Genomic DNA, 26,183 nt, shown 5'->3' with positions numbered 1-26,183 from the left:
CTTCAAACAGGTAAAGTATAATTTCAGTACAAGCATTCTTGATGTTGTTTAGCTGCCACTACCAAATTAAACAGCACTTGGTGGCTACATTGAACATGTGATATATTTAAATAGTAGAAATTATGTAAAAAATGTGCAATCGCAAAATAAGCCATGGAGAAAGCCGGCCTTCCAGGTGATTGGCTGGAATGGGGTAGCTGGAACAGAAGTAGCAGCATCTGGGAAGTAGTGGTATGTTTCTAAAATTATAAATGGACATTCCACTGGCACTGAACTTTTATTTTATTTACTGAAGAAATCCTACCTAGTGCAGCTTCAACAAAGTTGGGTTGGCGCTGGTGTAAGGGTATCACTGAGTGGCTGTTTTCACAGAAAAAGGTTGAATCATGACTCTGTATACAAAACACAGCAAAGAATAAAACATGAATCACTTCATCAATGAAATTCTTCTGTTTAATAACTGTGTGACTTTCTCTATAGTACTAAATACTAATATTGACTAATTAACAATAATTTTCAAGCCAACCAAATGGCCCCCCCCAGGCCTGTGCCCGGGACAACGTTCACGGTTGTCCCCACTCTGTCTGCATCACTGTTACTGCCATCAGGGTTCAGACAAATCAAAAGCTAATACCGGTCGCTACTAGCAACATACAGTATTCAACTCCTATAGCATGAACAGACCTTGCAAATAATTTTTAATCATTAACGTTTCTCATGCTGCTGTTTGTATATTTACTACGTAAGTACTAAGTATCTTTATCCTATCTAACTTGCCACAACCAAAAATAAATCATTGAATTTTATGAAAAAAGACAGTACAGACTACAAACAGTAAGTAAGTAGAATAATTTATTGCAGATCTTTTATGAATAACATCTGTTGGTAATCTGGTAGTAATTACAGATTTAAAAGCTATTGGCATTTACAGAGCATACAAACACACTGAAACAACACCGACTGTAAGTATCACCACTCTACACTGGGAGACTATTTACAATGAAGGGGTGGGGGGGGCAAGAAAATTCATTTCAAATCATTCATTACTGCTCTGCGGCTGAACAGAATGAAAAGTGGTAACAGTTAAGATTAATATACAGCTGGCAAATAGGACAAACACTTAAAACCACAGAGCAGGGAGGTGAACAGAGAGCATGTAGGGAAATTCAGAGGAAGAGGAGTCAGGGAGGGAGTATTAAGGATGCATTCCGCTTTTAATCCAAATGGGAGAAATGAAGCAGAACACCAGGATTTACATACTGTGCTCAACTGCCTCATTCAAAGGCAGTAGTGCAGATATTTCACCTTGCTGGCTCGGGGATTTGAACTAGTGATCTTTTGGTTACTGGTGAGTAGCTCTAACAACTAGGCTACCTGTGAGTGGGAGAGACATAAATCAATTACATTCATTAGGAATAGCCCTGACAGCTCAACTCTTTATTGCAGTGGGAAAGTTTCCTGTATTGACTGGTGGGAGAGAATTCTGGAGACGTTCGGGGGTTCGTTCAATCACTCGGATGGTCGTTGGCCAATGGAAAAATCTGAATACCTTCGGCCCAGTGTTGTGCTTTTAAACAACAACATAGCAAGGAGGACACTGGCCATGGATCGGATGATTAGTGATCGTTCCACTACGCAAATGCCTTGCCCCGGCCACGCCCATGGACATTGGTTTACTCAGATTGACTTTAGTGGCAATAAGTGTTCTGGAGGCCAACGGAGATCAAACCTGACCAAGGGAGATCAACCCTGACCAAGGGAGATCAACCCTGACCAAGGGAGATCAACCCTGACCAAGGGAGATCAACCCTGACCAACGGAGATCAACCCTGACCAAGGGAGATCAACCCTGACCAACGGAGATCAACCCTGACCAACGGAGATCAACCCTGACCAACGGAGATCAACCCTGACCAACGGAGATCAAACCTGACCAACGGAGATCAACCCTGACCAACGGAGATCAACCCTGACCAAGGGAGATCAACCCTAACCAACAGAGATCAACCCTAACCAACAGAGATCAACCCTAACCAACAGAGATCAACCCTAACCAACGAAGAGCTCTGGAGCAATGAAGGTCAAAAACTGGAGAGATAATGGTGAAGTTAAGCTGTGTGTGTGTGTGTGTGTGTGTGTGGTGAACAGCATTCTCAAACTGCATCTCAAAACAGAAGGGTTGAATGACTGCAGTATACCCCAACCATAAAGTTATATTATATACAGAAATAATATTTTTTAAACCTTCCAAGTTCAAACACACGCGCACACACGCGCGCACACACGCGCACACACGCGCACACACGCGCACACACGCGCACACACGCGCACATCTCTTCACTGTCAGGGAATGAGTGAAAGATAGAGAAAGAGTAAGAAAAAGAAAAACGAGAAAGAGATTACATAGATGTTATTATTCTAATGAATTATAGCTGTTTGCTAGCAGGCTGGTGAGGGTCTAGTGTTAGGGCTGGAGCATTGCCAATCACAGCTTTGGCTGAGTCCTCATTGGTCAAAACAACAAGGGGAGGGGTGATCTTCGAGAGGCAGGCATCCACTCACCTGCCTACTCTTCTTTGAGGTGGATAAGCCAGTGTGTGTGTGTGTGTGTGTGTGTGTGTGTATTTTTACTCAGGCTTTGGCTCCAGTTTGTCTGTGGGTGTGTCCTCCTTTGGGTGGGTATATTCTGCAGAGGCTGGATCCATAGAAAGGGGTGTGTCGCCCTCTGGGGGCGGGTCTTGCTCATTCTCAGCTGAATCTTGAATGACTGCTTTTGTTTCCGCTTCAGTCTCCCCTTGCTCCTCCATATTCGCTCCTTCCTCTTCCTCCTTGGACTTCTCCCCACGGTTCTCTAGCCTCTCCTCCTCCTCATCTTCCCCTTCCTCGATAGCCATGTCAGCGCAGAGTTGTGTGTGAGTCATTGTGCCCAGGTGTGAATGTGTGTGTGAGCCCAGTGTGTGCAGGTGTGGTGGGTCAGCCGGGGGCAATAGGGTCAGGGACTCCATGCTCAGGGTGTCCGTGTGGCCATCAGTCAGCAGGGAGATGTTTGGCTGGGAGGCCGGGGTCAGGCTTGGGGCAAGGATCGGGCCCTCTGTGGCTGCTAGGAGAGGGGGAGAAGATCCGGTTAGCTCCCCTCCTCCTCCGTCTCCCTCTCCACCAGAGGACGAAGGAGGAGTGTTCTCCAAGAACGTTCCGTCATCTGAGGAGGAGAGTGAGAAGGTCACTGCAGTTAGCTACAGTCTGAGGTGGAGGTTGAGAAGGTCACTGCGGTTAGCTACAGTCTGAGGTGGAGGTTGAGAAGGTCACTGCGGTTAGCTACAGTCTGAGGTGGAGGTTGAGAAGGTCACTGCGGTTAGCTACAGTCTGAGGTGGAGGTTGAGAAGGTCACTGCGGTTAGCTACAGTCTGAGGTGGAGGTTGAGGAGGTCACTGCGGTTAGCTACAGTCTGAGGTGGAGGTTGAGAAGGTCACTGCGGTTAGCTACAGTCTGAGGTGGAGGTTGAGAAGGTCACTGCGGTTAGCTACAGTCTGAGGTGGAGGTTGAGAAGGTCACTGCGGTTAGCTACAGTCTGAGGTGGAGGTTGAGAAGGTCACTGCGGTTAGCTACAGTCTGAGGTGGAGGTTGAGAAGGTCACTGCGGTTAGCTACAGTCTGAGGTGGAGGTTGAGGAGGTCACTGCGGTTAGCTACAGTCTGAGGTGGAGGTTGAGAAGGTCACTGCGGTTAGCTACAGTCTGAGGTGGAGGTTGAGAAGGTCACTGCGGTTAGCTACAGTCTGAGGTGGAGGTTGAGAAGGTCACTGCGGTTAGCTACAGTCTGAGGTGGAGGTTGAGAAGGTCACTGCGGTTAGCTACAGTCTGAGGTGGAGGTTGAGAAGGTCACTGCGGTTAGCTACAGTCTGAGGTGGAGGTTGAGAAGGTCACTGCAGTTAGCTACAGTCTGAGGTGGAGGTTGAAGGGGCAACATGTAAAATGAAGCCCAATCTTATAAATTAGTCAAACTGCTACTACTGGAATATCACATTTCTCCCTGAATCACACCCTGTTCTGCAGCAGCATAAACTGCTTGTTTTTCAGCATTCAGTGCAATTAAAATGGCAAAATTATTCTCCACACTTGCTTGTTTTCTCAAACTGAAATTTAGCAAACATTTTATTACACTTAAAATGCACTCTTAATGTATATCAAATATATTATATTTTAAATAAATATTGTATTTCAAGTGTACTAAAAATTCTTTGTCCAATCATGTATTATAAGTATACTGAAGTGTTCTCATTGTTACTTACATGGGTCCATTTTAACACCCTGAAGTGTTCTCATTGTTACTTACATGGGTCCATTTTAACACCCTGAAGTGTTCTCATTGTTACTTACATGGGTCCATTTTAACACCCTGAAGTGTTCTCATTGTTACTTACATTCTATGTTAAAACTACTCAGGAAAGTGAAGTACAACATAACTGGTTCCTAAATAATACACTTCAGGTATACTGCTTTTCCCACGCTTCAGTAAGCTTGAATAGAATAACCCCACTCCAGAAATACCCTCAAGGGATTTTTTTTTCTGAGTGGTGAAGAAAATAAATCAATCACAAAAACAATTTGGAAGAGGAAGACATAATGAGGATGAGATATCTAAATAAAGAACGAGGTGGTTTCCCTGGTATCTGACAAGCTGATATATTTGTGTGACCTACTAATAACAGTAATGAACTGAACAGTGGGGTGTTATAATGGGTAGCTGCTGTGGAATGAGGTAGCAGTACCACAGTCTGCTACCCAGAATGACTATAAAGATGTTTTGTAACGGCGCTATTTAATGGCGCTCTATGAAAGCGCTCTATAATGGCGCTATGTTGTGTCACTGTATGTACACGACGTAGAGTGACACAACAGCCTGCATTCAATGCAAAATGTACTAAAATAAATGAGCGGTGAGCATATATGTTTTCTGCCCGGGACAAATTCATCATGACACCTTTATTGAATGACTGTTGTCTCTTTGTGAAGCTGAGTGGTGGGTTAATCATTGTATAAGTATGATGAAAAAAGGCAAAGATGTATGGGATGCAGATAAACAGAAAGCCAGAACAATTGTATTTCAGGTCTCCTATTTTGGTTTTACCTGAAGTTAAACAGACATTTTAGACATGATTGGGTGTTATTTAGAACCAGGTGTGTATTACCTGCAGGGCTGTTAGCTGATAGGGTGTTATTTAGAACCAGGTGTGTATTACCTGCAGGGCTGTTAGCTGATAGGGTGCTGGCTGTAATGGAGTCACATCGTCCGGTACTCCCGCTGCCCGAGGAGGGGGGGGACGGGGATGAGAGGGGGGACGGGCTGTGTTGTGACACACAGTGGGCCACTGCAAACCCTGCAACACACAAACACACACGGTCACTATCGTGAAGACTGAGGACTGGAGACAACACAAACACACACGGTCACTATCGTGAAGACTGAGGACTGGAGAGAACACACAAACACACACGGTCACTATCGTGAAGACTGAGGACTGGAGAGAACACAAACACACACGGTCACTATCGTGAAGACTGAGGACTGGAGAGAACACAAACACACACGGTCACTATCGTGAAGACTGAGGACTGGAGAGAACACACAAACACACACGGTCACTAGCGTGAAGACTGAGGACTGGAGAGAACACACAAACACACACGGTCACTATCGTGAAGACTGAGGACTGGAGAGAACACAAACACACACGGTCACTATCGTGAAGACTGAGGACTGGAGAGAACACACAAACACACACGGTCACTATCGTGAAGACTGAGGACTGGAGAGAACACAAACACACACGGTCACTATCGTGAAGACTGAGGACTGGAGAGAACACACAAACAGGCCTCATGTCCATCATTACAGAGAGCTAGAAACCAGGGATCACTTCTGAATCAACACAAAGACACAACCCTCTCACAACACAGACGGGGAAACAGTCTAACAGAAAGTAAGAGAAGAAGAGAAAACAAGAGAAACCGAACGGAAGAGGGAGAAAAAAAGAAATGGGTGAGAGGGAGAGGGAGAGGAAGACCCAGTTATTTCCCTTGTGTTTGGGTGAGTCTGAAAACGCCAAATCGTCACACCTAACAGCTGAAACAAGAGTGACTTTGTTGAGGCTAAGTTGGTGTGTGGGCGGGTCACACTGTTTGGAGAAGCAGGCTTGCTAGCTGGCATTTTTATGTAAATACATAGAAAGCTAGCTTGCCTGTTTAGCTTAGCACATCTCCATGCAAAGAATTATATTTGTAAATACCCTAGTAAATATTTAATGTATTCACTCCCATAGCAGGAATAACACGTTGTCATGTTCTGGTCACAGATGTGAAGGCCCATGGCTACACCAGGTTCTATCATGTTCTGGTTACTGTGGAAAAACCATGGCTACACCAGGTTCTATCATGTGCTAGTTACTGTGTTAAAACCATGGTTACACCAGGTTCTATCATGTTTTGGTTACTGTGGTAAAACCATGGGTACACCGGGTACTATCATGTTCTGGTTACTGTGGTTAAACCATGGGTACACCAGGTTCTATCATGTTCTGGTTACTGTGGTAAAACCATGGGTACACCAGGTTTTATCATGTTCTGGTTACTGTGGTAAAACCATGGGTACACCAGGTTGTATCATGTTCTGGTTACTGTGGTAAAACCATGGCTACACCAGGTTCTATCGTGTTTTAGATTAGATTCAACTTTGTCATTAAACAAGCAGCCTACAAGTACAGTACAATGAAATGCAGTTAGCATCTAACCAGAAGTTCAAATAGAAGAGTGCAGAAAATGTACAAGAATTTATAAGTATTAAGTATATGTACATTACAAATGGAATTTATAGATGTGCAATGAAGGGAAACGCAGTACAAATTGCAATATATGTGCAATTAAAGCACAACCATGACTACTGCAGTTTCTATCTTTTTCTAGTCACAGTCACAATCATGGCTACAGATATTACGCAATTTATTTATAAATAAATGGCAAATTAATTAATTACACTCTGTTTGTTGGCTTACACAAGTAGCCTCTTGGAGCCATGAAATGTGACTGACATAAAGAGCAGTTTTTCTTCTAGCATCATATTCATCACTTCAATGAATTTTAATATTAACCTCACATTTCCAAGTATTGACCTTCTTTCATTCATTTTAGAGTGGAATGTCCTTTAAAAAGTCACCAGAAATGAGTTCCTACATGAAACAGAACCCTGGCAGACCCAGGATCCCCAAGAAACACTCCTCTCTGTTACCTTTTCCTGCATGGCAAAACATTTTTTCAGAGGAAACACTGTTCGATTGAAATGGTTTAAGGGAAATACCTGTGTAGCTGATGTGTGCCATTAGAGACTCTACGGCAGACTAAAACAGTCATGTTTTTAATTGGAATTTGTCATTGTTTAAGACCTATTTGTAATAACATCTGACAGAAATAAGATTTCTAATGCATCAGAAAGGTTTGTGAAATTCAAGAAACCATCAAGGAAAATAACCAGTAATTGTATATGTTCTTCATTCATGATCAGTTCTGCCCTGTCTGATTCAATACCTGGTCCTCCTGTACTTTGTTCTAAAGGAACCCGAAGGATCAAACAGGAAAAAGATGAGTTTTGACGGTTCTGAAGGAAACAACACACACCTTCCTGAGTCTCATTCATTAGAAATGGTTTCCCACTATTCTGATAGGAAAACTGTAAAAAACATTAAAGCCACATTTGTATGAATGGTTCTGTTTAAATAAGAAACTCTTCTTTAGATAACTTCTTTAAGTGTCATGGCTGAGGATTCTTGACATTCTGGATCGGGGTCACTGATCCGTGACGCTGTGAGATTGCAAATGTATTCTGTACGGCGCCAGTAGAACAAGATCACACAGTTGATGTCTAAGTGTTCCTGATAAGGGATTTTGAAAAGGTTTTCTCCAAGCAAACCTCTTATAGATTCATTCTGACACTCCCAGTTGCAATTTCCAATTAAAACAGATAGATTTACATTAGCAAAGACTTCTTGTCTCTATTTTACCTAGAAACAACCCTTATCGGAAATAGAATTTTAACTTCCAGAAATCAATCTTAATTACATAGCCATAATATTAAGTGATAATGTCTGTATTTCCTGTTTCCCTGATTTAATCTGTTAAGATAAACTTTAAACTGCCTCCACTGAAGAATGTACTGAATAAATGTATCTACCCGGTGGTGGCATGTCTGTCCTCAAACATCATGACGTCCTCAAACATCACGTCTGTCCTCAAACATCACGACGTCCTCAAACATCACGTCTGTCCTCAAACATCACGTCTGTCCTCAAACATCACGACGTCCTCAAACATCACGTCTGTCCTCAAACATCACGTCTGTCCTCAAACATCACGTCTGTCCTCAAACATCATGACATCCTCAAACATCAAGTCCGTCCTCAAACATCACGTCCGTCCTCAAACAGCCTCAGGAGGACATGCTCTCTGCGGTTCCTCAGGGGCACGTGCTCTCTGCGGTTCCTCTGGGGCACGTGCTCTCTGCGGTTCCTCGGGGGCACGTGCTCTCTGCGGTTCCTCGGGGGCACGTGCTCTCTGCGGTTCCTCGGGGGCACGTGCTCTCTGCGGTTCCTCAGGGGCACGTGCTCTCTGCTGTTCAGACTGTTATGGCTACTTGGTAACTGGCTGCTTAACAACAATTCTAAAGAAGTTCTTAAGTACAGTCAGTTCTCAGAGTTCTCCCTGTGCCATTTTCTGACAGTCGCTCCTCTTCTCAAGAAACCAACACTTGAATCCCCTGACCAGTATCCCCTTCACTGCTTAATTTCCAAAACACTGAACAACTCGCCCATTATTCTTCTGAGTACCAAATCACTTGGCTCCGTCATATCCGCTCATGGTCTCTTATCATTGGGCAACACTCATTATTGTCACTACAGTCAAAGAGCACAGGTTAACCTGTAACACAGGCTATACCCCCTCTAACAGAAAGAGTTGTGTTCATAAGTTTGCATACCCTGGCAGAAATTTTGAAAATATGACTGATAAAGCAAAACAACTGTCTTTTATTTAAGGATAGTGATCATATGAAGCCATTTATTATCACATAGTTGTTTGTCTCCTTTTTAAATCATAATGATAACAGAAATCACCCAAATGGCCCTGTGCAAAAGTATACATACCCTTGAATGTTTGGCCTTGTTACAGACACACAAGGTGACACACAGGTTAAAATGGTAATTAGAGGTGAATTTCCCACACCTGTGGCTTTTTAAATTGCAATTAGTGTCTGTGTATAATAGTCAATGAGTTTGTTAGCTCTCACGTAGATGCACTGAGCAGGCTAAATACTGAAAAGAACTGTCAAAAGACCTGCGTAACAAGTTAATGGAACTTTATAAAGATGGAAAAGGATATAAAAAGATTTCCAAATCCTTGCAAATGCCAGTCAGTACTGTTCAATCACTTATTAAGAAGTGGGACATTTGGGGATCTCTTGATACCAAGCCAAGGTCAGGTAGACCAAGAAAAATTTCATCCAAAACTGCCAGAGGAATTGTTCGGGATACAAAGAAAAACCCACAGGTAATTTCAGGAGAAATACAGGCTGCTCTGGAAAAAGATGGTGTGGTTGTTTCAAGGAGCACAATACGATGATACTTGAACAAAAATGAGCTGCATGGTTGAGTTGCCAGAAAAAAAGCCTTTAACTGCGCCATGCCACAAAAAGCCTGATTACAATATGCCCGACAACACCTTGACACGCCTCTCAGCTTCTGGCACAATACCGTAATTTGGAGTGACGAGACCAAAATAGAGCTTTATGGTCAAACCATAAGCGCTATGTTTGGAGAGGGGTCAACAAGGCCTATAGTGAAAAGAATACCATCCCAACTGTGAAGCATGGTGGTGGATCACTGATGTTTTGGGGGTGTGTGAGTTCTAAAGGCACAGGGAATCTTGTGAAAATAGATGGCAAGATGAATCCCGCATGTTATCAGAAAAAACTGGCAGACAATTTGCATTCTTCTGCACGAAAGTTGCGCATGGGATGCTCTTGGACTTTCCAGGCCGACAATGACCCTAAGCACAAGGCCAAGTTGACTCTCCAGTGGTTACAGCAGAAAAATGTGAAGGTTCTGGAGTGGCCACCACAGTCTCATGACCTTAATATCATCGAGCAATATCATTGGAGAGATCTCAAACTTGTGGTTCATGCAAGATGGCCAAAGACTTTGTATGACCTGGGGGCATTTTGCCAAGACGAATGGGCAGCTATACCACTTGCAAGAATTGGGGGCCTCATGGACAACTATTACAAAAGACTGCATGCTGTCATTGATGCTAAAGGGGGCAATACACAGTATTTAGAAATAAGGGTATGGAGACTGTCGGTCAGTTCATTTTTTTCCTTTGTCATGTTTCTTTTTATGATGGTGCCATACTGTTATGACCTACAGTTGAATGTGAATCCCATAAGAAACAAAAGACATGTTTTGCCTGCTCACTCAAGTTCTTTACAATTGGTACAGATATATTACCAATTCTCCAAGGGTATGCAAACTTTTGAGCACAATAGTATATACCACCTGGCGAACCCCCACAGTGATTGTAAGGTGTGGAGATGTTCGCCCCAGCGCACTAACCCATGGACTGACCACAAACGTTCGGAATGTTTACTCTGCTCTGAATCGTTGCCTAGTTTCACCTCCTCAGTCTTCTGCCGCAGCAACACAAACATAAATGTGTTAATTTTTCAGTGAAAAGAGAAAGAAGTGAACCAAGATAGCGTCTACAGTTCAGTGGCCAGATGGAAAAAACCCATACAACTGACTCACTTCAGGGTTAAATAGAAATAACCAGGGGAGGCCCGAGGAGCGTGCTATTCTGTGGTATTTAGACCTGAGTAGGGGAAGCAGAGGCTGTTTGGATTTCTGTGGAGTGCATCTATTTGTTGGCAGCACGTCAGATTCCAATACATAGCCACGTTCTAGCTTGTGCCACAAACAGAACACTCTTCCCTACCCACTAGTTGGGATGTGTTGCTCAGCAGAAGGGAAAACAGAAGTGAGAGAGGCTGTCCGTCAGCACCACACTAACACCTCTGGTTCTTATTTGGAACACACAGTTCTGCTGTAGCTGACGTAGGATCCAATACAAAGAAACCGACCACTATGTTAACCACTTCTGTCAAAGCTGTGTGTGTGTGTGTGTGTGTGTGTGTGTCTAAGAGCAGCCCTGTGTTTGTTACCTGGAACCTTGTCGACAGAGGCAAACACAGACCTCTGTGCGGTGGGGTCATTGGGGGCACGACGTGATTGGTCGTAGAACCGGAAGGGGAGTTGACCTCCGGCGGCAGTGTTCCCCGACTGTCCGAAACCCAGAACCTCAGACGAACTCGGCTGGACCGGCAGGTCCAGTAATGCTGGAATAAACGCAGAGATGTGAGACAGAGAGGGAATGTGGGCGTGGGGATTTGAGTACAGTGTCACTCTTTGTACCTGCGATTCTCTGCATTTTCATGCGTCGCGCCTGTATCCTGCCCTTGGCCAAGCGCTGCTTGGCAATAATGCAGCGGATGTGATCGGCAAATATGAAGTTAGCCTGCAGGATGGGCAGGGGCTTGGCATGGGGGTTGGATGAGGGCTTATGGATGATGATGTTCAACGCCCTGCTGTCATCCTCTACGCCAGACACCTGCATGTCCTGGAGGGGAAGAGAGACATCCATTCAAACAACTAGGGAATCCCTAACCCCTATTCCATTTCATGGGTTTGACTGGCAGGCTCTGCTACTTCAGTTAGGCTGGGTTCTCTGTGTGTGTCTGTCTGTCTGTCTCTCAGTGTGTGTGTCTGTCTCTCAGTGTGTGTGTCTGTCTGTCTGTCTCTCAGTGTGTGTGTCTGTCTGTCTCTCAGGGTGTGTGTCTGTCTGTCTCTCTTTCTGTCTGTCTGTCTGTCTGTCTCTCTGTCTGGTGTGTGTGTGTGTGTGTGTTTGTGGGTTAGGTCTTACTGAACTCATGAGTATAGTAAAACCAGAAAGAATTGGACTCATTGGGACTTTTTGCCGGTCCCAGTGCGGCAAAAGTCGATTTCCGGCTCAGGATTTAGGCTCAAACTTACAATTGATTTTATAGTCAGAATTGGGGTTTCTTTAAGGTCCAGGCATTGTTGGTTAAGTTTAGGGTTAAGGTTAGGCATTACAACTAGGTAAAGTTTAGGCATAAATGTTACTTTATTGAGGTTAAGAGTAGGGCAAGGGAGCATGCAATTTAAATTTTTTGGTCCCCATGAGGGTAGCTGTACAAACTTGTGTGTGTGTGTAAGTATGTGTGTATGCGCGCGTGCGTGTGTGTGTGTATGTATATAGCTCTGGAAAAAATTAAGAGACCACTGCACCTTTTTCTTTCCTTTCCAAAAAAGTTGAAAGGGAAAGTTGTGAGTGAGGAACAGAAGCGTTACATTTTCAGTGGTCTCTTAATTTTAACCCTTCTGTTCCTCAAAACTTTCCTTGTCAACTTTTTTGGAAAGGAAAGAAAATGTGTCATATTTTTCCAGAGCTGTATATATATATGTATGTCTGTCTGTGTGTCTGGATATGTCTGTATGTATGTCTCTTTGCATCTGTGGGTACATATGTCTCTTTGGACATTAGGGGTTGCACGATATATCGTTTCAGCATCGACATTGTGATGTACGCATCCGCAATAGTCACATCGCAGAACGTGTGATTTAGTAAGGTAAACATATCGGTCTACAATATATATTTATTTCAAATGGAAAAAACAGCATTATATCTGTCTGATATAAGGTAATTTACTCTGATTCATGGGTTATTTGATACACAGTTTATTAGGGGTCCAAGCAGCGAAGCTGCGGGAACCCTATTGTAATTGTTTGTTTAAAAAATATATTATTATTATTATTCTCTTTCTTCTGCCGTTTTTGCAAGTTTACCAACTTCTACTGGCTAACTTTCTTTTTTAAACTTGGCACATCCATAGAGGGCTCTGCCAAACTCACAAAAACGAATTTGTGTCCATAGGTCAATGCCTCTAGCGCCACCATCGGGTCAAAGTTGCGATTTTCAAATGCTTAACTCCGGCTGTGATTGACCTAGAGAAATGAAACCATATGATGCATGACCACTTGCTGAACAACCTTCCTAGAGGCCGTTTTAATTTATGCCTAGATTTCTGGTTCCAGACATTTTGGATTTTGTGAAAAACCTAAAAAAAAAAATCACAGGTCGCAAATTCGGTCGAATCTTCCTGAAACTTGGCATAGATGATCTACAGAGGAAGCATAACAAAAGATACTTGGTGGTATCAGAAACAGTGGCGATTCTATACGTGAGGTTGTATATCTCAGCCTCCGTTTGTCCTATTGGCAACAAACTTCCTACGCATGTTCGGAAGGAGAACCAGAGAAGGCCTGCCGTGTTTGCCACTAATCAGCCATATGGGGGCACTATACCAAAAAGCCATTTGTAAGGTTCATTACTCCTAAATGCAAACAGATATTTCAACCAAACTTGTTGAGTTGCATGAGTGCAATAGGTTCTTGTACTAAAACAAATAGGGAGTCAGCATTCCAAACCATGTAACTGCCATGGGCCTATCAATCAAAGCTTTTAAAAATGCTTGACCGCCATGAAACTTGATGAATAGGAAGTCTTATAGGACCAAGTAAAAGTTTGGTCCAGATCAGCCATTGGGGGCGCTACAGTGTGGGGGGCGCTACAGTGACCCCTAATTGCTCCTTGCAGCTATATTTATTATTATTATTAGTTTAAACATGGTTGCAAAAAGAAATGCATCGTCAATTACATGGAAATATTTCGGCTACAGACGGGATGATGTTGAGCAAAAACAAGTACGTTGTCGCAATTGTTGCCACAACATGAACAATTTGTTAGATCATTTTAGGCGGCACCACAAATCTTTGTATGACGAGTGCAAAGCATCTCAATGTTGTCCAAAGCAAAAATCTATTTCGGATGCATTTGCCAGTATTACACCATAAGAGAAAGGTTCCAAATGGCAGAGAGAAATCACAGATTCAATAACATTTCACGTCGCCAAAGACATGGTACCAATTAACAAGGTTACCAAAGAGGGTTTTAAAAACATTATTCGGTCTCTTGACAAGCGGTATGTAATGCCATCATGCAACTATATTTCTCAAGTTGCCATCCCAGAGCTGTACGAGAAATGCAAGGCATAAGTGGAAAAGAGCTGTCACAAGTGGAATATTATACAGCAACACAGGACTTGTGGTCCAGCTGGACAACGGAGCCCTACATAAGTCTGACCGTACACTTTATTAATGAAGACTTCCACCTGAAAAGTCGCTGTTTGCAAACTGCATTTTCCCAGAGGATCATACAAGTGAGAACATCGCAACAGGGATGAGAGAAGCATTAGCTGATTGGGGCCTAGATGAGAGTCGTCTTGTCTGTATTACAACAGAAAATGCCGCGAACAAGTGGACCAGTGAACAAGTGCCGCAAACAAGTGGACCAGATTGCAGTGTTTGGCCACAGACTGCATCGTGCAGTTGGTAAGTTATGCCCAATTGCGCATTCAATTTTACTACTGTTGCTATACTATTACATATTATTACCTAGCAACCTGGTTGCTAGGTAATAATACGAGCTAAAAACAGGTTGCCATATAAGCAAATTATTTTGCAGATAGAAATGTGATTATTTTACAGAAATAAAGGCAGCATTTTGACAGTAGACATAATCGCCCAGGCAACTCCAACGTCTGGTTTAGAATAAAGGGATGAATCTTCATGCAATTGTCACGGTGGGATTGACTTCTCCGTACACAAGGATAGAGCCAAATACTCATGTTCAGTCCCCAAAGCACTTCTGCAAAATCTTCAGGCATGTCTGACATCGGTTATAAAGATGAACACAAAAACATACACTGGGAAAACACAGGATTGGACGCTGAAAATTGCGACAGTAACCCTGAAGCTAGAGGCTGACCCATTACCTGTAGCAGGCCGGCAAACTTAACCACTCCCCAGCCCAAGCGCTTGGTTTCTGGTTCCACCAAACTCATCTGGTAAACATCCACTGCCAGGAACCGCTGGGCCTGACCCCCTTCCTTACTGACCACCATACAGGCTATCAGGTCACTGTTATCTGTAGGGAGACAAAACCATAAAACATCCATAAATTAAGCACAACTTGGACTTTGACTGTAATAAAAAACTAAAATGTATGAATAAAGAGGGTCATGCAAATATTGTAACTGCAAAAAAAATACAAATCTTAACATATTCAATAAAACTTACAAAAATTTATCTTTAAAAAGATCATCAAAAAGCAGGAGTTCTAGTAATGGTTATAAAGACTTTTAAATACTTTTTGTGTCTGCATTACAATTATCCTCATGTCCTCTTTCCAACTGTCTCTGACACTCCAACTTATAAACTTAGACGGATTGTAGATGAGTGTTGTTATTCACTTATAAATAGGTATTCTTTCAAAAGAGATTGTGGGCTGACTGTTATTATTAAACTAATTGACACTGCGTCGAGTCATAACATGCTAATGTTCGGTCAAATAGATAACATCTTTCAATCGTCCTACATGACATGGTAATTTGATTTGAGGAAATATTCCCCTTTTGAATAGACTAATCAAGCTGTGTACACTTCTATTTTAATAGGTATCGATTCCCCTTTCCACTTATAGCCTACTCTCTGTGTTGTCATCTGACAATATAGCCTATAGTATACTTATTGAAAACCGAAGGTAGGCCTATAGCTGAAAAAAATATATATACACTACAGTTTCATTGTTTGGGGTCACTTAGAAATTTCTGTGTTTTCCATGAAAACATACATGAAATAAGTTAAGTGAATAACAAATAGTCATTGACTAGGTTAGAAATAATTCAGCGCGTTGCAATGGCCTCCCAGATGTGTTCCATAATGTTGAGACCTGGTGACTTGGACTGGGAATGGCAAGATGAGTGTGTCCAAACTCAGATGAGTGTGTCTCTAACCATAAGTTGGCGTGTCTAGACTTGTGTGGTGGTGCATTGTCCTGTTGGAAGAGGCCAAACCCATTAGAATGAACGCAGGACGGGTGTAACATATCAGAAAGGATCCACAGTGTTCACCTGACAGAGACGTATGTAGATGTACCAGGGGTCCCATTGAATACCAGCTAAACAAACCCCATACCATGACAGAGCCCCCACCAGCCTGTACAATACCCTGTTGACATGGAGCCCCACCAGCCTGTATAATACCCTGTTGACATGGAGCCCCCACCAGCCTGTATAATACTGTGTTGACATGGAGCCCCACCAGCCTGTACAATACTGTGTTAACATGGAGCCCCACCAGCCAGTACAATACCCTGTTGACATGGAGCCCCCACCAGCCTGTACAATACCCTGTTGACATAGAGCCCCCACCAGCCTGTATAATACCCTGTTGACATGGAGCCCCACCAGCCTGTACAATGCCCTGTTGACATGGAGCCCCACCAGCCTGTACAATGCCCTGTTGACATGGAGCCCCCACCAGCCTGTACAATACCCTGTTAACATGGAGCCCCCACCAGCCTGTATAATACCCTGTTGACATGGAGCCCCCACCAGCCTGTACAATACCCTGTTGACATGGAGCCCCACCAGCCTGTACAATACCCTGTTGACATGGAGCCCCCACCAGCCTGTATAATATTGTGTTGACATGGAGCCCCACCAGCCTGTACAATACCCTGTTGACATGGAGCCCCACCAGCCTGTACAATACCCTGTTGACATGGAGCCCCCACCAGCCTGTATAATACTGTGTTGACATGGAGCCCCACCAGCCTGTACAATACCCTGTTGACATGGAGCCCCTACCAGCCTGTACAATACCCTGTTGACATGGAGCCCCACCAGCCTGTATAATACTGTGTTGACATGGAGCCCCACCAGCCTGTATAATACTGTGTTGACATGGAGCCCCACCAGCCTGTATAATACTGTGTTGACATGGAGCCCCACCAGCCTGTATAATACTGTGTTGACATGGAGCCCCACCAGCCTGTATAATACTGTGTTGACATGGAGCCCCACCAGCCTGTATAATACTGTGTTGACATGGAGCCCCCACCAGCCTGTATAATACTGTGTTAACATGGAGCCCCACCAGCCAGTACAATACCCTGTTGACATGGAGCCCCCACCAGCCTGTACAATACCCTGTTGACATGGAGCCCCCACCAGCCTGTACAATACCCTGTTGACATGGAGCCCCCACCAGCCTGTACAATACCCTGTTGACATAGAGCCCCCACCAGCCTGTATAATACCCTGTTGACATGGAGCCCCACCAGCCTGTACAATACCCTGTTGACATGGAGCCCCCACCAGCCTGTATAATACTGTGTTGACATGGAGCCCCCACCAGCCTGTATAATACTGTGTTGACATGGAGCCCCCCACCAGCCTGTACAATGCCCTGTTGACATGTTGGATCTATGGCTTCATGGGGTTTTCTCCACACACGGTTCCGTCCATCAGCCCGAAACAGTTGGAAACGCGACTTGTCAGACCAGGCTACTCGTTTCCAGTCAACTGTCCAGTGGCGGTGTTCCCGAGCCCAGGCGAGACACATAGCTGTAGGTCGAGTATTCATCAGGGGTACTGGAGTGCGGCTTCAGCTCCTAAAGTTCATATCCTGGATGGAACGCCGCACAGTCCTCACGCTGATGTTTGTTGAGGGCCAACATTGAATGCAGATGTTATTTGAGGCAGGGTTGCACGCCTATCAGGTGAAACCATTCTTGCCAGCCGAGGCTGGTCACGTTCTCCCACAGTCTTTTTACGGCCACACTGCTGTCATAATTCTTGGATTTACGGTTCACCCTTGACACGGTAGTACGTGAAAATCCAAACTTCTCCTCTACCTTTGAAATGCTATGACCCATCTCACGAGCTCCAACTATTAAACCGCATTGAAAATCGCTTAAATCATGATGACTTGCCATTCTCATGGCGGAAACAGCTCTAGATGCTTCTACACATGTCCATCACTTCATATACGCACTGGCAGACGCAACCAATGATGTGCATAGGTGGTATGGCTATGTATTCTGTATGGGCTCATCTGTTCCAGTTTTTCTGGCACTTCAGTGTAAATATTCCATTAAAAAAATCAGTCGTTTCCAACATAAAACAATGTCTACACAGTATTTCGGATCAATTTGATGTTTTCATGGACAAAAAATGCTTTTCTTTAAACAACAAGGAAATGTTTTAGTGATCCCAAACTTTTGAATGTTAGTGTATTTTAAAGAAATAGATTAATATTTGCTATTTGAGCTGACTCTGGTGTATTTCCCCATTCAGAAAGTTTCCTATAGTTTCCTGCATGCCTGAACTCAATAAAAACCAAAGGTTGTGCATCTTTTAAATCACACTGTAGAAGACTATTCTCAGTTGTCCAAAATCTTTTCTCTCATTAATGCATCCTCTTTAAGAACATAAAGCCTCATGAAGAATAACCTAACAGGCCAGACCAGGAAAAGACCCCAAAACAACCATAACATACCAGGCATTCAGAGGTACACCATCAAATTAAATCACATTTTATTCATGAAGCACATTTCATACAAAATGCATTTCAAGGTGCTTTAACAGGCACAAGTCAGAATTTAAACAACTGAAGGATATTAGAGTGAAGGATATGTCCATGTCGCCAAATTAATGTGTTGAATACTATTGTTTAAATGAAGTAACAAATACATTTTAGGTGTTTAACAACCTGTATGAGATATGGTGTCCACAGGACATAAATCAGTCACTACTACAAGCCATAAACAACAACATGGCCGGCCTTTGTCTTCTTACGATATACTTCAGTAACATAATTAGTCAGCAGGGAAAGAGCATCGGGGTTGTCTGAAAACGATCACATTATTACGAAATGTCATTAAATGATTAAGATGTGATATGAGAGTTATGAAAAACCAAGGGGACTGTTGGTGAAGGTAAACACTGACCTTTACATCGCCCACATGGTGTCTGTCTGTCTGTCTCTCTGTGTGTCTGTCTGTCTCTCTGTGTGTGTGTGTACATATCTGTGTCTCTCTGTGTGTGTGTGTTTCTCTGTGTATGTGTGTCTGCAGGGCCCAACGCTAACTTTCGTGCCAGTTGCTCTGAAATCTACTGGCCTTCACTGAATAAAAAAAATAATACAACGTATTTTACAGATATATAGTATGTAAATAGCATTTCAGAATAATGATTTATACCACAGATTTGCATGTGTTATGACAGCTGATACAAGCAATTGCTGTTTACATAGACCACTGCACCTTTTCCTTTCCTTTCCAAAAAAGTAGAAAAGGAAAGTTTGGAGTGAGGAACAGAAGCGTTCAATTTGCAGTGGTCTCTTAATTTGAACCCTTCTGTTCCTCACTCAAAACCTTCCTTTTGGAATTTTTTGGAAAGAAAAAGTGGTCTCTTAATTTTTTCCAGAGCTGTATATGTGTGTGTGTCTGCCTGTTTGTCTGTGTGTGTGTGTGTGTCTGTCTGTGTCTCTGTGTGTGTGGGTGGGTGTGTGTGTGTGTGTGTATGTCTCACTGTGTGTGTGTGTATATATCTGTGTCTCTTTGTGTATGTGTGTGTGTGTCTCTGTCTGTCTCAGTGGGTGTGTTTTTCTTTGTGTATGTGTCTGTGTGTGTGTGTGTGTGTGTGTGTGTGTGTGTGGTCCCACTGTCTGAATTATGAAGCAGTTTTAGAAGAATCAGCCCACTCTTCCTCATTAAATGAAACAATAACATCAACTTTACTATCAGATATGGACTTAATCATCAACCACACCCACACAGACCAACAGACCGACCAGATGACAGACCTCAAGGTTTTGCTCCATCAGTTTACCAGAGGTGACTCAGAGGTTTCCAAAAATGTAGGTTTTGTGGCCTACAGCCCTCAATCTGTTCCAACCACATTACCGTAATACCATAGACACACCAGGTCCCACACTAATAACAGGCCCCTAGAAACATGGTCCCGGTGAACCTTGTCCATCATAAACCCAACTGACAGGTTTGTTTTGTATTGTATTTGAACATGTTAGTCCTTCATTGAATCACCACAAGTGATGAGTCACAACTTGCCATGCACTGGAGCATACTGAAGCCATTCACAGAAGTAGACTTGAGAGCTGTCCTTAGTCAAACAAAACAGCCTGTGCACATACACTCGCTGAGATTGTTTATTTTAATTTGGTTTAAAAAAGTAAACCTTCAATAGTAAACATCTGAAAAATACCAGCAATAGGTTGGCCATTGATGAGAATAAGGAGAAAAAAAAGCTATAAATGTACTTCAGCTTTATTTCTTTAAATAGTTAATCAAGATTAATCTTCCCGGGGAATAATCTCTCATTCTCAATTTCCTTAAAATGGGCTGTAATTCAATTTCTCAAAATAAATTACAAAAATAATACTGGCATGCTAAGTTTGGCTTAAATAAGGGTTAGCAAAATAAGGTCAATGGAGGAATTCCACTTGTCTTTAAATGGAATAGTTCATTTTTACTGCATGTTTAATGTTTGGCAAGTTTCAGAGGGAGATGTGGAGGCATCTTACTAAGGTCTAGAACGTCATCAGTCTTGATGAGATCTTCAGGTCGGGTCAGAGGAAGCTGTGTCTCTGGTTCTCCCTGAAGCTGAAGGGACAGCGACCTCAACATGAAGAACAGGCGGATGGCCTGCAGGGATAACACACAAAAAAGCATTTTACATGTTCGTATGTCTCTCAGTGTGTGTTTGTGTTTCTCTCGTAGTGTGTGTGTTTGTCTGTCTCAGGGGGTGTGTTTGTCTGTCTCAGGGGGTGTTCCTACCCGTCGCGTTTTCTCCACATCTCCACAGGGCAGTCGCTTCACAAAGTCGATGCCTGTCAGAGGTGTGACTGTCGGGGGAAGCAGCACTGATGCGTCCATCATCAAGTACTCCACATTCAGGGGCTTACTCTGTACAAACACAATCACACACATACACCTAGATTACACACAAGGCAGTATATGCTTAATGCTGTCCAGGAGAATCTGTGTGGCTGTGAATAGATTTATTTCCAGTGCGATGTTAGCTAAGCGGTTTCCCAGGTCAGTAGGTATCAGTTATAAAAAAAACATGTTCAAGTGGCTTGACTAACCATCATGCTCCGGTACTCATCTTCAAACATGTCCAAAAAGATCTCCTCCCCCTGAGAGACAGAAACACCATTAACAACAGTACACCCTGAGATCTAAAGATCTCAAAGTGTCAGCCATTTAAGCACTTCATTAACATGATTCTACAGCAGCCTTATTAGCACTACATTAACATGACTATAGCAGCCTTATTAGAACTACATTAATATGACTATAGCAGGCTTATTAGCATTATATTAACATGATAACTCTATAGCAGCCTTAATAGCATTATATTAACATGTTGACTCTGTATCAGCGTTATTTGCACTACATTAACATGACTCCATAGCAGCGTTATTAGCATTACATTAACAAGAGGACTCTATAGCAGCCTTATTAGAATTACATTAACACGATGACTCTATAGCAGCCTCATTAGAATTACATTAACAAGAGGACTCTATAGCAGCCTTATTAGCATTACATTAACACGAGGACTCTATAGCAGCCTTATTAGCATTACATTAACACGAGGACTCTATAGCAGCCTTATTAGAATTACATTAACAAGAGGACTCTATAGCAGCCTTATTAGCATTACATTAACACGAGGACTCTATAGCAGCCTTATTAGAATCACATTAATATTATATAACACTGAGCCCAGAAACAGTTAAACATGAAACACTGACAAAGGTTCTTACATTTTCAATTACTGTCATGGCTTGCCATTTTTCCTAATCCATCATTAATAATGTCCCGTTTGAGTCAGATGATTGCAGAACACCACAGGACACTTTAGGCACCAGCAGGGTCACAACGTGTCCAATAATTAACTATAATGTAACTACCTATTGTCTGAAATTGTCAGAACAGATGTATTCATTATGAAATGATACCGTACCTAACCAGCTAACTGAGATATTTTTACATTGTGAAAAATCTGCCCCCTGAAATTGATCACCCTAATAATTGCTTTCAGCCTGAGCCTGAACTGTAGATAAACTGATGTCACACACAAGATGTGAGCATATAGCAGGGAAGAAATGGATGGAGAGAAAACCGAAGACTATTCCCCTAATTCTGAGAAATGGACGGAGAGAAAACCGATGACTATTCCCCTAATTCTGAGAAATGGACGGAGAGAAAGACTATTTTCCTAATTCTGAACATCTGCATGAACCCACAACTAGGTGGCCTAAAAAACAAGGCAAGACTAGTTCAGCCAGACCGCAATAGAAAGCGTTGCCATCTCAAGATTCAAACCTGGGTCGGCCACGTGAAACGCTGTCATCAACCACTACACCATGGAGCCGCACATTAGCTGGCTGCCAGTACAGCCTCTTGTCTCTATCCTGAACAAATCCTCTTTTGCCACTGGGCTTTTGAATAATGAATTGGCCATTCGTGAATGACATTGATACAGTTAAACTGACTAACGTTTCTTACTTAGTTTACCTCCACCACAAATAGCGTCTATGTATGCCGTTTGCCACTGGCCGTTTTAACAGCATATTAGCCAGTAATAAGCTTTACCGGTATCTATTAACTTACTGGAATAGTCATAAGAATTGAGCAATTTCTAGCGAGTCTGACAAATCTATTTCATTTCATGGCACAAGAAAGTTTTTTATTTATTTCATGGCAAAACATGTTTTTTTTCTTCTTTCATTCGTGAATGACATTTATACAGTCGCAATATAACCGTAAACGGTTTTATTTCAAGCTTACTACTATGTAGATACTATCGGCTTTAGCCAGCCAGGTTTTCACCAATATGGAATAATACATGTGAGGAGATACGAACTCGGGACCTATAGTTCACAAGTCCGCGTCTCTAACCACTACGCTATTTAACAAGGAGTCGGAGGGTCGGTCAGTCAGTCGATCTTCTTAACCGGCACCGGCAAAAATACAGTATATAATTAATTGAAGATATGCAATGAAAAGGTGGCCGTGACTCCACCAAATGAAAGGCAGAAGAGGGGAAGGATGAACAGGCAGATTTACTGGCAATTTTTTTTTATCAGGAATAAATAGTGTTGTTATTTCCTGGTGTGTCTGGCATGTGTACGACATCAGAGGCATCCAATGGCCGAAGCAGTTGCTAAGGTTACCCCTGAGCTGTTGCCGAAGCCAAACTGCAAACAGCACCTCGCCACACCTCATTTCCCCGGGAGGAGGAGGTGGCAGGATGCACTGAGAACCGTGACACCTCAGCCACACGCAAAAGACGTATCTGTGGGAAGTGTTGATGGCAGACGGACATCAGAAAGATGCATGCTGACTGTTAGATCAGGCTGCCGGGATATCAACACTTAATCATTATAATGACCTCACTGATCTTGTGCTAACCACTTCAAGCCCACTGGGTACAGCACAGCTATTTTCTACAGTTGTTTAAAAAGAAGCAATTTCTGTGCTTTAACTCACATTATCTTTTGTTGAATGGCTGCAATAGCCAATTAATAAAATGCATTTCATAAAATGAAAATTAGTGTGTCATTAGGTCATAATATTGCCTAGAGTAGAAGATACTAAAATATATAATTTCTAATGTTACCTCAGACTTTCAAAATTATAATACTAATACTAATGAGTACTAATAGCAATACTAATAGCATACAAGAAGTGCATATATTACTGTTAGAATGTTGTCATCAAAGAATGCATCATGGACCTGAATGGGGGTAAAAAATGGCCAGTCCTTCCTAATGTTATGGAATGATTCTTAATCTCCTAACAGCCCAAGGACTCAATGTCATGCCCATCTGGTCTGATCTGGTCTGACCGGTTTTGGAACCTGGGACACCTTCCCATAAGGATCTGTTCTCATTGGTATCCATTCTGATTGGTTGCGTGTTTCTGGGAAAGCAGCTGAACAGGTTATGTTCTGATGAGGTATATTAACAGTATTAACAGTAGTGATGTCATTCTATAAGACTGTGTGGGAGGTTTGGGAAGGAACCAAGTCATATCAGACTTCCCCTCCCAGTTCCTGAGCTATTTTTCCTCTTGCCCGGAGCCGGGCACCACCTTGATGACTGCTAGAACAGCATGGTGTTGAGGTCATTATCTGATCTTCATCAGCAAGGACAGCAGCACAGCAAATGACCAGAACATCTAAAGTTCTGGGTCACAGACGTCGGAGTAGAACGGATAAGCGCAACTAATGGACATTATTAAATACGAAAGTGATGAATACATTTAAATACATACAGAAGATTGATCGTAAAGTGGTGTTGTGATGTCATCCTATCAGATTTACATATAGGTAATGTAGTGGTGGTGTGATGTCATCCTATCAGACCTAAATGGAGGTGATCAGTAGTGGTGCGATTTCATCCAGGCCACAAACAGTTTGCCATCACTTACCCCCACCACCTCCTTTGTTGCACTACTCCTTTGTACTACTCTGACTACTATTGTTCTTAATTGTTTTACTTTGTACATTTTCTGCAATCTTCTATTTGCACTTCTGGTTAGATGTTAACTGCATTGTACTGTACTTGTACTCGTTAAATTACAATAAAGTTTAATCTAATCTATCAGATCTAAATGGAGGTCATCAGTGGTGGCATTATGTAATTAGAACTAGAGTTCAGTTTACTAGAGCTTTAAAGCAGGTTGTGAAGACCGAGAAGGGGAGTGACACATGCTTTATAGAAGCCCGGTATCAGCATCATACTGGTGTGTGTAGGGGAGAGACATGCTTTATAGAAGCCCGGTATCAGCATCATACTGGTGTGTGTAGGGGAGAGACATGCTTTATAGAAGCCCTGTATCAGCATCATACTGGTGTGTGTAGGGGAGAGACATGCTTTATAGAAGCCCGGTATCAGCATCATACTGGTGTGTGTAGGTTGAGATACTTGCCTTATAAAAGCGACGTAGAAGATGAAGACTTTCTTCTCTGGCTCCCTGAACACACAGAACACACATTAACCTGACAGAGAACCCAATACAACTCACCATTCCAAAATACACACACCTCAACACGTAAAACACACACAAACCACAGAACAACACACGCATACACACACTCTGCAAGCACCTCAACACCGCCCTGTGTGTGTGTTCTGTACAGCCCTAACAAAACAGTCCCACAAATTAACCAGGAAACAAAGGAAAACAGCTCACACACACCTCAGTACAACACACACACACACACACTCTCCACAAGCACCTCAACAGTAAACACCAAACACACAGCCCTAACAATAAAAATAGTCCCACAATTTAATCAGGAAACAAAGAAAAGGAAACCAGCTCACTATTCCTCTTCAAGGAAACAATATGAACCATATTATCAGGAATGACTTGTCACCTAATTACACACACACACACACACACACACACACACACACACACACAGACACACTCTAGTAGCAACAGTGATTCAGGGTTATCATGAACTAATCATTGATTTCCTGATTAAATGCAAGAATTCCAAAGAAAAAAAACCAGCCTATTTAGAGACTCATACTGGAAAGAACCAGTGATTTAACTGGAATAGGGATGTAATGGTGTTTACCCAGAACGGGTTAGGGGGGGTGGGGGGGTGGGGGCTCTCACCTCCAGACAGGCCAGGTGCACATCCTTGATGATACAGTGTGGAGAGGAAGAGGAGAGGACCGACTGTTTCAACAGCAAGCAGCTCAGTTCCAGAGTAGCCAGGCGTACTTTACCATCTACACACACAGAGACAGAGACACACAGAGACAGAGACACACAGAGACAGACAGACACACAGAGACAGACACACACAGAGAGACAGACAGACACACACAGAGAGACAGACAAACACACAGAGACAGAGACACACAGAGACAGAGACACACAGAGACAGAGACACACAGAGACAGACAGACACACAGAGACAGACACACACAGAGAGACAGACAGACACACACAGAGAGACAGACAAACACACAGAGAGACAGACACACACACACAGAGAGACAGACACAAACACAGACAGACACAGAGAGACAGACAGACACAGAGAGACAGACAGACAC

The 26,183-nt window shown here is 42.9% G+C and overlaps 1 protein-coding gene across 7 annotated transcripts in view; it reads right to left on the bottom strand.

The window, feature by feature from the left end:
- Window positions 1-834: 834 nt before the first annotated feature.
- clec16a (C-type lectin domain containing 16A) overlaps window positions 835-26,183 on the bottom strand; it is a 73,672-nt gene continuing 48,323 nt past the window's right edge. For 5 of the 7 annotated variants that reach the window (XM_029123852.2, XM_029123857.2, XM_029123851.2 and 2 more), the window contains 10 exons: window positions 25,738-25,853; window positions 25,039-25,083; window positions 21,183-21,233; window positions 20,872-21,000; window positions 20,619-20,739; window positions 15,005-15,156; window positions 11,505-11,709; window positions 11,255-11,428; window positions 5,238-5,375; window positions 835-3,199 (listed from right to left, as the gene is read on the bottom strand). In XM_029123852.2, the coding sequence (XP_028979685.2) occupies window positions 2,628-3,199; window positions 5,238-5,375; window positions 11,255-11,428; window positions 11,505-11,709; window positions 15,005-15,156; window positions 20,619-20,739; window positions 20,872-21,000; window positions 21,183-21,233; window positions 25,039-25,083; window positions 25,738-25,853 (1,703 nt within the window). In that variant the 3' untranslated portion in view covers window positions 835-2,627. The remainder of the gene's footprint in view (window positions 3,200-5,237; window positions 5,376-11,254; window positions 11,429-11,504; window positions 11,710-15,004; window positions 15,157-20,618; window positions 20,740-20,871; window positions 21,001-21,182; window positions 21,234-25,038; window positions 25,084-25,737; window positions 25,854-26,183) is intronic. The other 2 variants (XM_029123855.2, XM_029123856.2) reach the window with 2 other exon arrangements.

The sequence above is a fragment of the Esox lucius genome, chromosome 11, assembly GCF_011004845.1.
Source record: "Esox lucius isolate fEsoLuc1 chromosome 11, fEsoLuc1.pri, whole genome shotgun sequence".
In the NCBI taxonomy this organism is placed as follows: domain Eukaryota; kingdom Metazoa; phylum Chordata; class Actinopteri; order Esociformes; family Esocidae; genus Esox; species Esox lucius.
The sequence above is the reverse complement of the archived record's forward strand: the minus strand, read 5'-3'. Positions and strand labels throughout refer to the sequence as shown.